The sequence below is a fragment of the Diadema antillarum genome, unplaced genomic scaffold, assembly GCF_040938485.1.
Source record: "Diadema antillarum isolate AM-2024a unplaced genomic scaffold, OU_Dant_1.0 seq00001004_RagTag, whole genome shotgun sequence".
NCBI lineage: Eukaryota > Metazoa > Echinodermata > Echinoidea > Diadematoida > Diadematidae > Diadema > Diadema antillarum.
Window position 1 is genome coordinate 144,977 of NW_027271842.1, and position 12,379 is coordinate 157,355.

Below are 12,379 nucleotides of genomic sequence, written 5' to 3' on the forward strand. Positions count from 1 at the left end.
TAGATAAATAGATAGAAACAGTAGATAGGACAAAATCACATTAATAAAGTACATCACAACAAACAAGTCGTTAATAAATATTGGAAAAGACACTCATATTCCAATGTATTCCTGATTGTGTTATAATTACGACATGGAATATTACGTCGATTTTCCATTATTATTTGCTCATTTTTCTACTCTCTCTCTCTCTCTCTCTCTCTCCCTCTCTCTCTCTCTCTCTTTCTGATTTTGATGCATTTTTATCTTGAGTTTGGCAGAACGAAAATACTGCCTGATCCAACATGTCCAAGGCCTCTGTTTCTTGCACACCAATTTTCTGTGTCGCAGCCAGAATGTCGGCCAGATTATGAACTTTGGCAGTCAACATACTCTATTGCTTTCAACATGTCGTGCAGCTCTTGCATGTGGCATTGACTTCATACTGGTTTGGGTGGTGTTTGTTTTTCTTTTAACTCTAATGTTCCTCTTACTGCTTCCTTTGTCATGACTTTCTTTTCTGCAGTCCTCGTGTGGTGTGTATCTGGTTTATTCTGAACGATTAATTCACTGTGTTGTTTTTCTCATGCGACTTGACGTACAAATTGGCTCAGAGTCCGTTGACGTGTTCAAAGTCTATATGAGGTTGAATGGATATGATTACATTATGGAATAAGTAATCAGTTTGGCGTCATTTTTGGGCATCTTAAAGGTGTGGTATAATTTTGGTTGAGATGGGGATTAAGATTTTAACTTTTTGTTAGATAATTAGAAATCATTTATATGAAATATTTAGGAGTATAACATTCTAAGAGGTATAAAAAGTTTATTTGATGAAAATTGGTTATGAAATGGCTGAGATATCCAAGAAACAAAGTGGTCCTAATAAAGGATGGGACTCACCTGTTATTAGGATCACTTTGTTTTACTTCGTTTTCTGATATCTCAGCAATTTCATAACCGATTTGTATGCCCCTTGATATTTCACATAAGTGACTTCTAATTATCTCGTAAAAAGTTAAAACCTGAATCTCCATCTAAACCAAACTATGCCATCACTTTAAAGACGCTATAGATGACAGTGCTTTAAGATGAGCAATGGGAACAACAGGATGAATGTGGAGATGGATGTAATTTCACTTTTCCTTTCTCGAATTACATAATCAAATTACTGTATTAGACTTCTGTCCCGAAGTAATCAAAATCAGGCGCGTCACTAAAGATGTTCTAACAAAAGACAGCCACTGCTCATTCGGTATAATTCGCCAGAAGTTAAATGATTAACAGCAATAAATATATATATAAGCGTCAAAACGGCAACATAATAATCAAACAATATCAGAGCGTTCATTTCATGAACTTGTTTGAAATGACTCTGACAGACATACGCCAATTGATGCCCAAATCTTCGCCTGATAATTGCGTGTGTGTTTGTGTGTTAGTTTGTTTGTTTGTTTGTTTGTTTGTTTGTTTGTCTTCTCTGCTTCTTGTTCCAACTATGTTGTTGATAACAGGAGAGACGAAATTTAGTATGATCGGCTTGTGACATCCCAAATCATATCACATGACATGTTTTTGTGCACTTGTGATACAAATGTGTCATACGAGTATAGTATCTATATCTGACCTATGAAAGTACTGCTCTTTAACTGACTGATGCCAAGCACGAGATACATTTTGATCTTTCTTTGCAGTATTTTTTAATCTATTTCATTTTTTATACTTAATAGAATTATGTATCTTTTTTGTACAAACATTTACAGGTGTAAGACCTATCACCAATTGGAGACATAATGCCTATTCAATATCCGTTTATCTAGACTGCTTCTCGTACTTATTCATGTTATGAAAACTACCCTAACCTTTGGCAGACCGGCAAGGGATTTTGTTTTGTTCTTTTTGCTCCAGACATGTCGATTGAGCAAATTGTAGATTCGATGGTAACTAATTCAAAAGTCGCCCAGGTTACTCTGGCCGAGATTGCCTCCCTCAGTTTGGATTAAATCTTCCTTTGCACATGCAGTCTTTGATCTTCTTTATTTACTGTGTGTGATATCAATATTTAATCAGAGAGAGAGAGAGAGGTGTATCCCATGGACATCTGATTTCCAGTTTATATTGGCTGAGTCTTCATTTTTTGTCACTTTGTGCTGCTGAGGGAGCGTATCCATGATCATCACTCTCTCAACTGTATTAAATATTTTGTATCATTTTGTTGAATTTATAAGATTCTACGTGTGGTTTATAATTTAAGTCATATCATTCATGGAGTGATTGGAGTTGAAAGGGTCATATCAAAAGAAAAGCACTGCCATAATCGGTTAGGGATAAACGAAGGCCTTGCAGACAGAACGTATAGGCTTAAACGGTAGTCTTCAGTTTCCTCCGCTGTTTTCGCTTGACCTTGTTATTTTTTGTATCGATATCCACACCTCCTCTTTTAAACTGATGTCTTGTTTATCGCCCACACCCCCCCCCCCCCCCCCCCCCCCCGGTCAGGTTCAACTCTTGTATTGCGACCGTTTGCCTTGGTCTGCTTTTTCTTTCTCAACCAGAGTTCCTTGAATGTCATTTACAATTCATGTTTTCTTTTATTCCCTGTCTTGCTTCCGCTCTTACACCTCCCCACTTCAAATCGTCTGGTTTAGCTTGATGATAATGCCTGTGCTAACTTTTCCCTTAGTGCTCCGTGTAGGGGTCGTGTTATTATGGAGGCCTTTGTCTCATTTTTTTTTCTCTTTTTTTTTCAACGTAATTCGTCTATTTGTCGATTTCTGTAGTCTGCTTTCAGTGTTTGTTTTTAATCTTTCAGCTATTCTATCTGCCTTCATTCATTCAAAGTGTCATCTTCTTTGACATTGCCCGATTTAAAATACAGCTTAGCCCGCACCGGTTTAACATTAAAGACTACTAGTTTACGCTGTACAGCCCTGTGTACAGCAAAACAAGTCACCAGAGGCGAGCTGCTGTTAAAGTCCGTTCCCCCTTCCTCGCTCAGATAATAGCTAGAAGCGCTTAAGGAAAATATCAATTACTCAACACACGTCATCCGACCTGTTGTATCAGACATGCATGCATGGCAGATAGATGGTACGATCGATGAGTAATGCCCAGCATGCGTTCAAACCTTTACCTAAATGTGTAATACTGAAAGTCCTCTTTATAGTCAAGCTGTAGGTAGAGTAAAAAAAAAAAATATGAATTTACTTAAAACCTAAAACCATATGTCAGAGGGAAGAAGAAATTTAGTGGAAGGCATAAAAACAGGGTCACGGTGCTATGTTATAGTGGATAAGACTCATGTAAGACTCAGGTAACGAATTCTAGTCATTCACTATATACTTAGATGTTTTAACGTTCTCCCCTCATGTCCCTTACGACCCAAGTGATGGGTACCTTGCAATCTTGGGATAATTATAATGACACTCGGCCTTTTGGAAGGAAAGTGTCAACACAGAAAAGGCTACCCTGGGTATAGAAGGCCATATTATTAGTGTACACATTACTACAGTAGTATATTTAGTAGTAGTAGTAGTAGTAGTAGTAGTAGTAGTAGTATCATCATTATCATCATCATCATCATCATCATCATAAAGCTATATCGAAGACATTCATAACTTTAGATGCAATCAACATACACATTAATTCTTTCCGAGAACAATTTGGATCTGGAACTGCCTATACCTATAGTCAAATTGGGTACTCCACTGCCCCTGACAACATTGAGACAGGCTGCTGTTCCCACTATAATACAACTTTGCCGCCTTCTAATGGATGGCTTATTCTTTAAAGAAAGATGTCACTAGATTTTAACAAATTTCATCAAATTTTACCCAATTTTACGAGATTGACCAATGATCACCGTTAGATGGGAAACATGACTGTGATATTTAAACAGCCCGCGATTTCTTCTTATTTCACGACCAATTTCAGAACACTTAACAGCTTGATTTTATTATATGTGTTCGTTCCAACTTGAATGTGGAGTGTTGAATTACACTTTACAACGCCATTTAATACTGATAACGCGAACCTGAATCGTTTTCTGCCGATTGCACACTCTGTAAAGAAATGATCTTTAACATGTTTACTGCCATATAAATCGGCAGACCAGGTTCTTGCTAGAATGACCTTATTGAAGATGAGATCAGTAGGGGGGGGGGGGGGTAGGGCCATCATTGTATGTACTCAGGTACTAGTCTTAATTGCCTATTAGTACCTTCTTGATGACTGATATCAGGGTTTATAAGCTTGTTTGGGAGTGGACCATTACGCACGTAAGCTGTCGTAGAACTGTCTACCCCCTCCCCAATCCACCCCTTCCTCCCCCTTCCACCATTACGTGACAAGCACTGGAGGCGTTAATGACACTAACCTAAGTGGTATACACTGGCCAAAGAATAGGTGAGTTTTCATTGTTATCATCCTAATAGGCACCGCATACAAGCTGCATGATAACATCACACATTGGATATAGTAAAGATAGTATCGGTGAACTAAACAATGCCAAATAAAGTGACACACATGGATTTTATAACGCGCCCAAATACTAAGAATTTAAGAGCGCTAGAGAGGGGAAAAATGCGTGCCGATTGTTTAGGGATGGGGTTTGATTGTGTCTTTTTGTTTGTTGGCTTGTTTATGTTTTACGACGCGAAAAAAGAAATCATGTCATCTCAAAGAACATGCTCTATTTTTATACAGCTTAATTAGTATGATGTATTTCAAATGGCCTATGCAAAATGCCTAAACTACCATAATCTTTTTAGAACTCAACGATTCATTCTTTCACCCATATACACTGAATTCCAGCAATACTAGACATGAATCTACATGGACTTTCCGTTTTGACAGGCCATACAAACCATGTAAACCATACAAACTGTTTTAGTTTTGTTAAGTTTAGTTAAACTGTCATAGTTCTATTTATCTGACCGTTTCCTCTCCTTTTTTCTACGTCAGAGTGGTAACCGAAAGTAGGTCTTCCTTTAATCAATCGATCGCATATTCTGATCGAATCCGTCGCGATGGGGTCATCGACCTGATTTGCGGTCAGGGTATAACTGTTGCAATTGTTACGACCAAAATCACTCTGAGAATGATCGCACGAAAGAAACAATCAACTGATGTTCAGGCGGTTTATTAACAGTGATATTGTGGGTACAGACTGGTAATCGGCGTCACATCAATACAATGATCAATAAAAACAATTATAAATCGGTAGTGGAATCACTTACACGTATTAAGCAATCCTTTGAAAGTGTCCAGATACGATGTTCGATGCACAGAATGATTCCTCCGACGTAACTCCAAACGCAGGTTGCGATAATCCTTGGTATAAATCCGGGGTAAAGATCCAGGGTATAATGTTCACAGCGAAATGTGCTGAATCCAACGACCACGTCCAGTCGATGTGGTGACTGATGATTCGCTCAGTAATGTTCAGCTACAAATCCAGCCCGTCACAGCTTTGCCGTAGCAATGTCCATTGTTACAAAAATGGAGTCTCTCTCCAATGTAGGCAAATTAATTATCTGCAGGCAAAATGTCTCCCAGGCCTTATATCCACAAACATAACAGGTCAGCAGGTAACACAGGACTGACTGTAACAAGTCGCTTCAGAGCCAGAAGTGACGTAACTCTCAGAGCAGAGGTGTTGGGTACTCTGCCTACTGCAGAATTTCTCTGGCTTATATACTATCCATTCACCCCCTTCTAGCACATTCTATAACTCTCTCCAACCTACTAGCAAGTCCAAGTTCCAGGAAACCTGGATGACTCACTGCTTAAGCCTAGCTCACACCTTTGCGTTTCGAGCTTGCGTTCAGCTGCGTATTGCCCGAACGCAGTCTAACGCAGCCCAACGCAGCACTACGCAATGAAACGAGCTAATACGAGGTTAATACGCAGACTAACGCAGAGGCTTTGCGTTCTAGCTCGCTAGTTTGAAATTTTTCAAACATCCGCAACTGAACGCAAGATCAAAATTCATACGAGCTAAGACGAGGAACAACCAGCTAGAGCGAGCAAGGACGTGCAAGGGCGAGCGACAACGAGCTGCTTAACGCAGGCCAACGCAGCTTTACTTTGAACTGCGTTTCACTGCGTATGGTTACGATACCTGCTCGCTTCACCTCGACTTACCTCGCTTTAGTTCGCGTTACCTCGCTTTACCTCGCATACCCTCACTCTACTCCTAGTACTCTGCTCGCATTAGCAAGGACCGTTGCGGATGTAACTCGCTTCATTGCGAATCTAGCTCGTCCGTCGCTCGCTCTCTCTCGTTCATCCTCGCCTTACCTCGTTCCTCCTCGATCCTGTTCGATGCTGCTCGCTTTAGCTCGCTATGACTGCGTATACATCTGTTCATACAAAATCTAGTTTGATTTAATCAAAATTCACTTAGTTGACTTAGAAACACAATACGCTTACCAAATCATGAAGCTTTTGGAATGATTGTGTGCTTTCAGCAACATCAGATTCAAACATATCAGTTTTTAAAAACACCTCAAACTGAGTTTCCCGCTGTTATTGTAGGTTTTGTGGAAAATCTTTTTTTTTTCAGAATTGTATTACCACACAATGTATATTGCTGAAAAGTATTTTTTTAACACAGTAATATGCTCTGTTCAGTCCCCAACAACTGCAGGTAATGAGCAAGGTTGTCATTCCTGTTATAGTGACCGTAGGCAAGCCATTTTGAAATAACCTGTAGTGAAAATAAAGTCTTGACCCTATACGGAAAAGTTGGCTTCAGACCGTGAAAACAACATTCAGACTCGATTTCATTCTATGACCCAGAAAACCTATAATACAGAATAAATTTTGAAAATTATTGTGAAATGTTTACCTTTTTAAACAATGGAAATGACTTTTGAATTTCAGATGGCGGCCATATTGGATTTGGCCAATATGGCCTCAGGGCGCCCTTCTTGGAGCCCATCAAAAATTGAAGTAGTATGGTTTTGGCAACACTTGTACCAAATTTAGTGCTTTTTGAAGAATTTGAACCAAAAAGTCTTTGTGCCCCCCCCCCGTAACTGTAAAATGTAAAAAAAAAAAAATATATATATATATATATATATATATATATATACCAGTGAAGCTCCCTACGAGCTTATAACGCAGCAGGGCGAACTGATACGCAGCGGATCGAGCCGGAACGAGTAACAGTCGCGTGGATGAGCAGTGAAACGAGGAGAAGCGAGTTCATGCGAGCTGTTAGCGAGCTAGTGCGAGATGCTACGAGCTAGTGCGAGATACCAGCGAGCAACGAACGAGTGGCGAACGAGGTACATGCGCAACGGGGCGAGCAAACTTCGTACTGAATCGTACTGTTACGAGCAAAAGCGAGCTGGAGCGAGGTGAAAAGCAAACTAAGGCAACCGTAGGCAACCATTTTGTACAAAATATACGAGCTACAACGCAACAATGTGACTGCTACAAAATATTTTGCCACGGAGTGCTGCGTTGGGCTGCTTTAAGGCTGCGTTCGACTGACGCAGCTATACGCAGCTAAAACCGCAAAGGTGTGAGCTGGGCTTAACTATGTACAAAACATCATTACCAAGAATAACTACCAATCAAATTGGGCTACAGGGACAGTGCCTCACTCAGCCAAACATGTAAGCACTTCCCAGAACATTCTGGAATGGGTGAAATCATTCTAGATTGAGTGAGCTATAATGTATTTCCTGTTACATGCACGTACTGTATAGCTACATCGTATACCACCTAGAAAATTCTCCACTGATCTGGTCAGCCTGTATGTACTATATGTATATACCACATAGAATGTTCTCCATTAATCTGGTCAACCTGTGTACATACACATTAAAACAGCCATGCATACCGTACATCATACATGTACATAACTACTAATGTGTACATTTGTGACACAATGGTAACGAAGGCCTTGACCAACAATAGTATCCAGGGGTGGATCCAGAAATTCCGTAAAGGGGAGGCGCCTTTACAAAATTAAACGGGGCGCACGGGCTCCCTCCCCCCCCCCCCCTCATTTAAAGAGGGGACACACTCCCATTGCGCCCATTTCTGGATCCGCCACTGGTATTGGTGAATTAAACAGTGGCAAACATAATAATAATAATAATAATAGTGGCTTACAGAAAGGCTGGAAGCCTTGGCATGGTTCGGAATCATTTTGCCCGAATCAAGTTCACGGTGTTCCGGCCTAGCTTTACCTCTTGGGCTTGGGCTTGTCTGCGCTCTTCGTGATTTCCTCCTTATTTTCTTATCATTTCCCATCCTCTCCCGGCCTTCCTTTCAAATTAAACCCACCCAGTAATTCCATGGGAAAACCAGATGATCAGATTTGCTTAAGACAAAAAAAAATCTCTATCCAGGCAAAGGCGAGACGAATGAAGTAAATCTTCATTAACGTCGGTAATGGAATTGTTCACTCTGAAGTCAGTGTCATAGGCAAAGTCGCATGAGAGGCAACTTAATACGTTCCACCCTCCGTGTTGGAATGATTGCCCGTCTTTATGGGTATAATGGTTTTACAACATGTTGAGTTGGAGGAGGATTAAAGTAGTTACCGTTTTGTACCCCAATAAGTGTTAGCATATCCCATTACGGCTTATCATTATGATTATGAATCCTTGAATATAGTGAATGCATTATTAAAGTGCCCGTATGTTTTCTAGTGCAAAGTTATAGAGCACTTGATTAACTTCTTTCAGAAGGCAGAGAAATAACATTTCTCTCATGAAATACGTCAGTAACAATATTGTTGACTAATGGAAAGTGTATCTGTTATTTAAAGTAGAACCCTGATTTTTCGGGAATTATCATTTGTTCATAGTGTTGTACTTTCGCGATATCACGTTATGTTGTTGGACTTAATGTACTCTTCAAATCCAGAGAGGAAAGCACTTAAATTGAACAAAAACTTCCAAAATTCATAACCTTGTAACGGCTTGTCCAAAATTCCTCAAACTTCACTGAAATGTATTTACCCATATGCACCTATATCTCTGTATTTACTAAATTCACATAGTATACGTGTGCATTTTGGAGGATGACTTTTTTAACATTTTTTTCCAAAACTTAAGAGGTATTAGAGGGTCATTCGATTCATTCCGGCGTTGGTATTGTGGTGTAAGTGGTAATGCCGGTTGGGAAATGGCAGAATTTTATGCTCTAATTGCCCTTATAATGTAAGCTATTTCCCCACAGAGTTTATGACCTTAATGCTTAATTTTTCGTTCTCTCTTATCCTCTGGAAAATCTTATCAAGTCCAAGGGTTACTCAACGGTGGCACCTTGTCATCTTCCCAACAATAAGGACAGAGATAGCCAATGGTATAAAGATAAATTTCTGTGTTTGTTAATGGGTGTGGGGAACTAAGTAGTGCCTGCGTTTTAAGTATAATGAGGTTACATTATCACGGTTTTCAGGCTTTTCCGGACCAAATATACTCAACGTTATAGAACGCGCCCGCCTGTGTTCTATAGTCTTGAGTTATAAAATAATAAAGATGCGAAAGGCGTTGATGTAGGATGAAAATTCCGTAGAAAGTCGTGTTTTACTTTCTTACAGGCAAGTTTGGCTATAGTAGAGCAAGGGATATGAATATGGTTCAGTTTAGTTCAGTTCAGTTTATTTTTCCATCAAACAAGAAGTGACACAAAATGTAATATGATATAAAGCTTGCGAAAAAAAAAACACGTAGTTGGTTAATATCGATCAAGGAAAATAGAAATTCAAAACGAAAAGTGAATCGAATGCGTAGTACATAATGGCATATCATATAAGTATATAGTATAACTGAGAACAACTAGGCATGCTTTGAAGGATAACAGTAGAGTAGGTATGGAAAAAAAGAGTGGTCCACTAAACTTGTCATACATGGATCACTTAAAAAAAGAGAGACAAATGATCGTTATGGTGTAGAGTTGTCCTAACCCAATATCCCCGTCTACTGCTTTGCCGCTGAAATTCTTGCTTAAAGGGACTGTACAGTACTGGTTGAGGTTGGGATTCATGCTTTGAACATTCCTAAGTGAGATAATGAGAAACCTCTTATGAAATATGAAAGAGCATGTAATTTTAAGAAGGATTCGACGTTTATTTGATGAAAATTGGTTTTAAAATGGCTGAGATATCCAAAAAATGATAATAATAAAAGGTGACAGGCCACGCCTTTTATTAGGATCTCTTTGTTTCACCTTGTTTTTGGATATCTCAGCCATTTCAAAAACCGATTTTCATCATATAAACTTTTAATACCCCTTAGAATTACATGCTCTTTTGACATTTTATAGAGTGGTTTCTGAATATCTCGCAAAACTTTAAAAACTATTAAATCCTCACCTCAACCAGAACTGTTCACACCTTTTAAGTCATGTTAAATACAAACAGTCAACTGTGTAAATCAATCAGGGAAAAAGAAATAATATTGGTAGTGAAAACGGATGTATATAGATAATAGGTATCACAAAGTTTTGATGAAGTGAGAACTTAATGCACTCTCACTTTTGTAATAATAAACAAATGAGGAGTTTGTTTAGTTTTTTTTTTTCATTTTCCTGAGAGCATCATTTCAATTGTGCATGTTCGTCATAGTGTTACGTTACTTCAGCACTACCTGCACATTAGGCCTTAACAGAAAAACCACTCTACATTCTGTTTCAAATAGTATATTGTAGTTATATCTGATGACATGATGTTGTGTTATACTGCCGTATGGTGAAAATGCATCAATAACCATATGACGAGTTTGATGGCAAAACTGTAGTTAACTCGATCCATTCTTGTTGATGTGAGGTATTATTTGTGATTAGAACTGCTAAAAATAGGAAAAATGATAATAAAATATGATATAGGATACTCATATATACTTTCAAGAATATTCCTTGTTACGAAACAAGCGACGTAAAAACTACAGGTTTTGTTTTGCTCAATCTGGAGATGGACTTACTCTTAAAGGTTTAAAAATGGTGCTAAACCTGTTTTTCACGATCAATCTCTTGATGTATTGTTGTTCTTCTTTCGATAAAGTAGGCCACCATGCGTGTATCAGCATATAAATTTATGTATGCATCAACAGGATATGCCCGTAATTCTTGTCTACGGATTTCAAAAGTTGCTCGATGGTATTGAAAAATTAAATACTATGATACAGGGTTTGTTTGCAGTTGAATTGGTCTTCTTCTCTTCCTAGTTTTGTTGTTGTTGTTGTTGTTTTTTTTTTATCAGTTTCCGATCAATATGTGGAAGATCAATTCCACACGGTGTTTAAGAGTTTTCCGGTGACAGTGCCTTCCCTGATCTTCCCTCCTGGTGTCATGACCCCAATTAAACTAACAGTGACGCAGAGATCGTAACGTCGGTATCGTTTATATCTACTGTAAAGGAGAGCCTTTACCAGCGTTTACATGCCCAACAGGTACGTCGTCAGTCCTGCTGGACGGCGCAGCTGTATCTAAATCAAAGCGTACAGGTTGTTGTTATTGTGGTGGTGGCGATGGTGGTGGTGGTTGTTGTTTTGGTGAATATGTCGGTGATAGATAATACCTTTATATTGAAGATCGTGATATACATCGTTACAATTGTACGTAAAGTGTTCATTAAGGCGTCAAAAATGCTTCGAGCTACTCCTTTTTGCCACAGTACTCCACTCTTTTAGTTAATCAACATCATGCTGGTTGCTGTTTTCTTTTTCTTCTTTGTGGTTGCTGATTTAGTTTTCCTTCGTTATGGTCACTGGCTGCTGTTTATATTTTCTTCGTTATGGTCGGTTTTTTTTTATTTGCATGTTTTATTGAATCATATCACAAACATAATCAAATCATTTACAAATGATTTGCTCGATGATCGTTTTCTTTGTTATACATGTAGTTGCTTGTTTAGAGACGTGAACATGGTGAAATAGTGTGACTGTGCACATGGCTTCCATGTTTTAATACAATATGCCATTGTTGTTATTATCCTATCATCCTTGTTTCGTCATCATGAATGCACAAATTATATACATATACACACTATGCTCCTTTGATAGCCGCTTCGCCATGCTGGAGCGAGCCCATCGCGCTGTTCGATGGAGAGAGGGCGCCACCAGGAGTGCTGAGGCCGGCAGCGCATCAGAAGAAGAAACGCGAAGTGACTGCCGATGTAACCGAGAGAGACTGTTCAGACCCAGCCAATCCGGTAAACCTTGACAGCTCTAGATAGTTAACCCGTTCTATACTGAATTCTGAAATCCCCATAGATTTAATATACAGGCCACCAGGTTCCTGTATGGAATGGGTTAAAATTACATTTATTACACACGGTTTAATGATTTTTACAGTGTTTAGACACAAGGCAGTCGAGTTGCTAGGCTGGTTTAAATGCTTAGATCTGTACACAGAGAAATAGAGTTAGCACGATATA

At 39.0% G+C, this 12,379-nt stretch overlaps 1 protein-coding gene across 1 annotated transcript in view; it reads left to right on the plus strand.

The window, feature by feature from the left end:
* The window catches only part of LOC139742535 (xaa-Pro aminopeptidase 1-like), a 41,687-nt gene that overhangs the window by 2,817 nt on the left and 26,491 nt on the right, over positions 1 to 12,379 (plus strand). Inside the window, exon 2 of the mRNA XM_071653067.1 lies at positions 12,006 to 12,154. Coding sequence (XP_071509168.1) covers positions 12,006 to 12,154 — 149 coding nt within the window. The remainder of the gene's footprint in view (positions 1 to 12,005; positions 12,155 to 12,379) is intronic.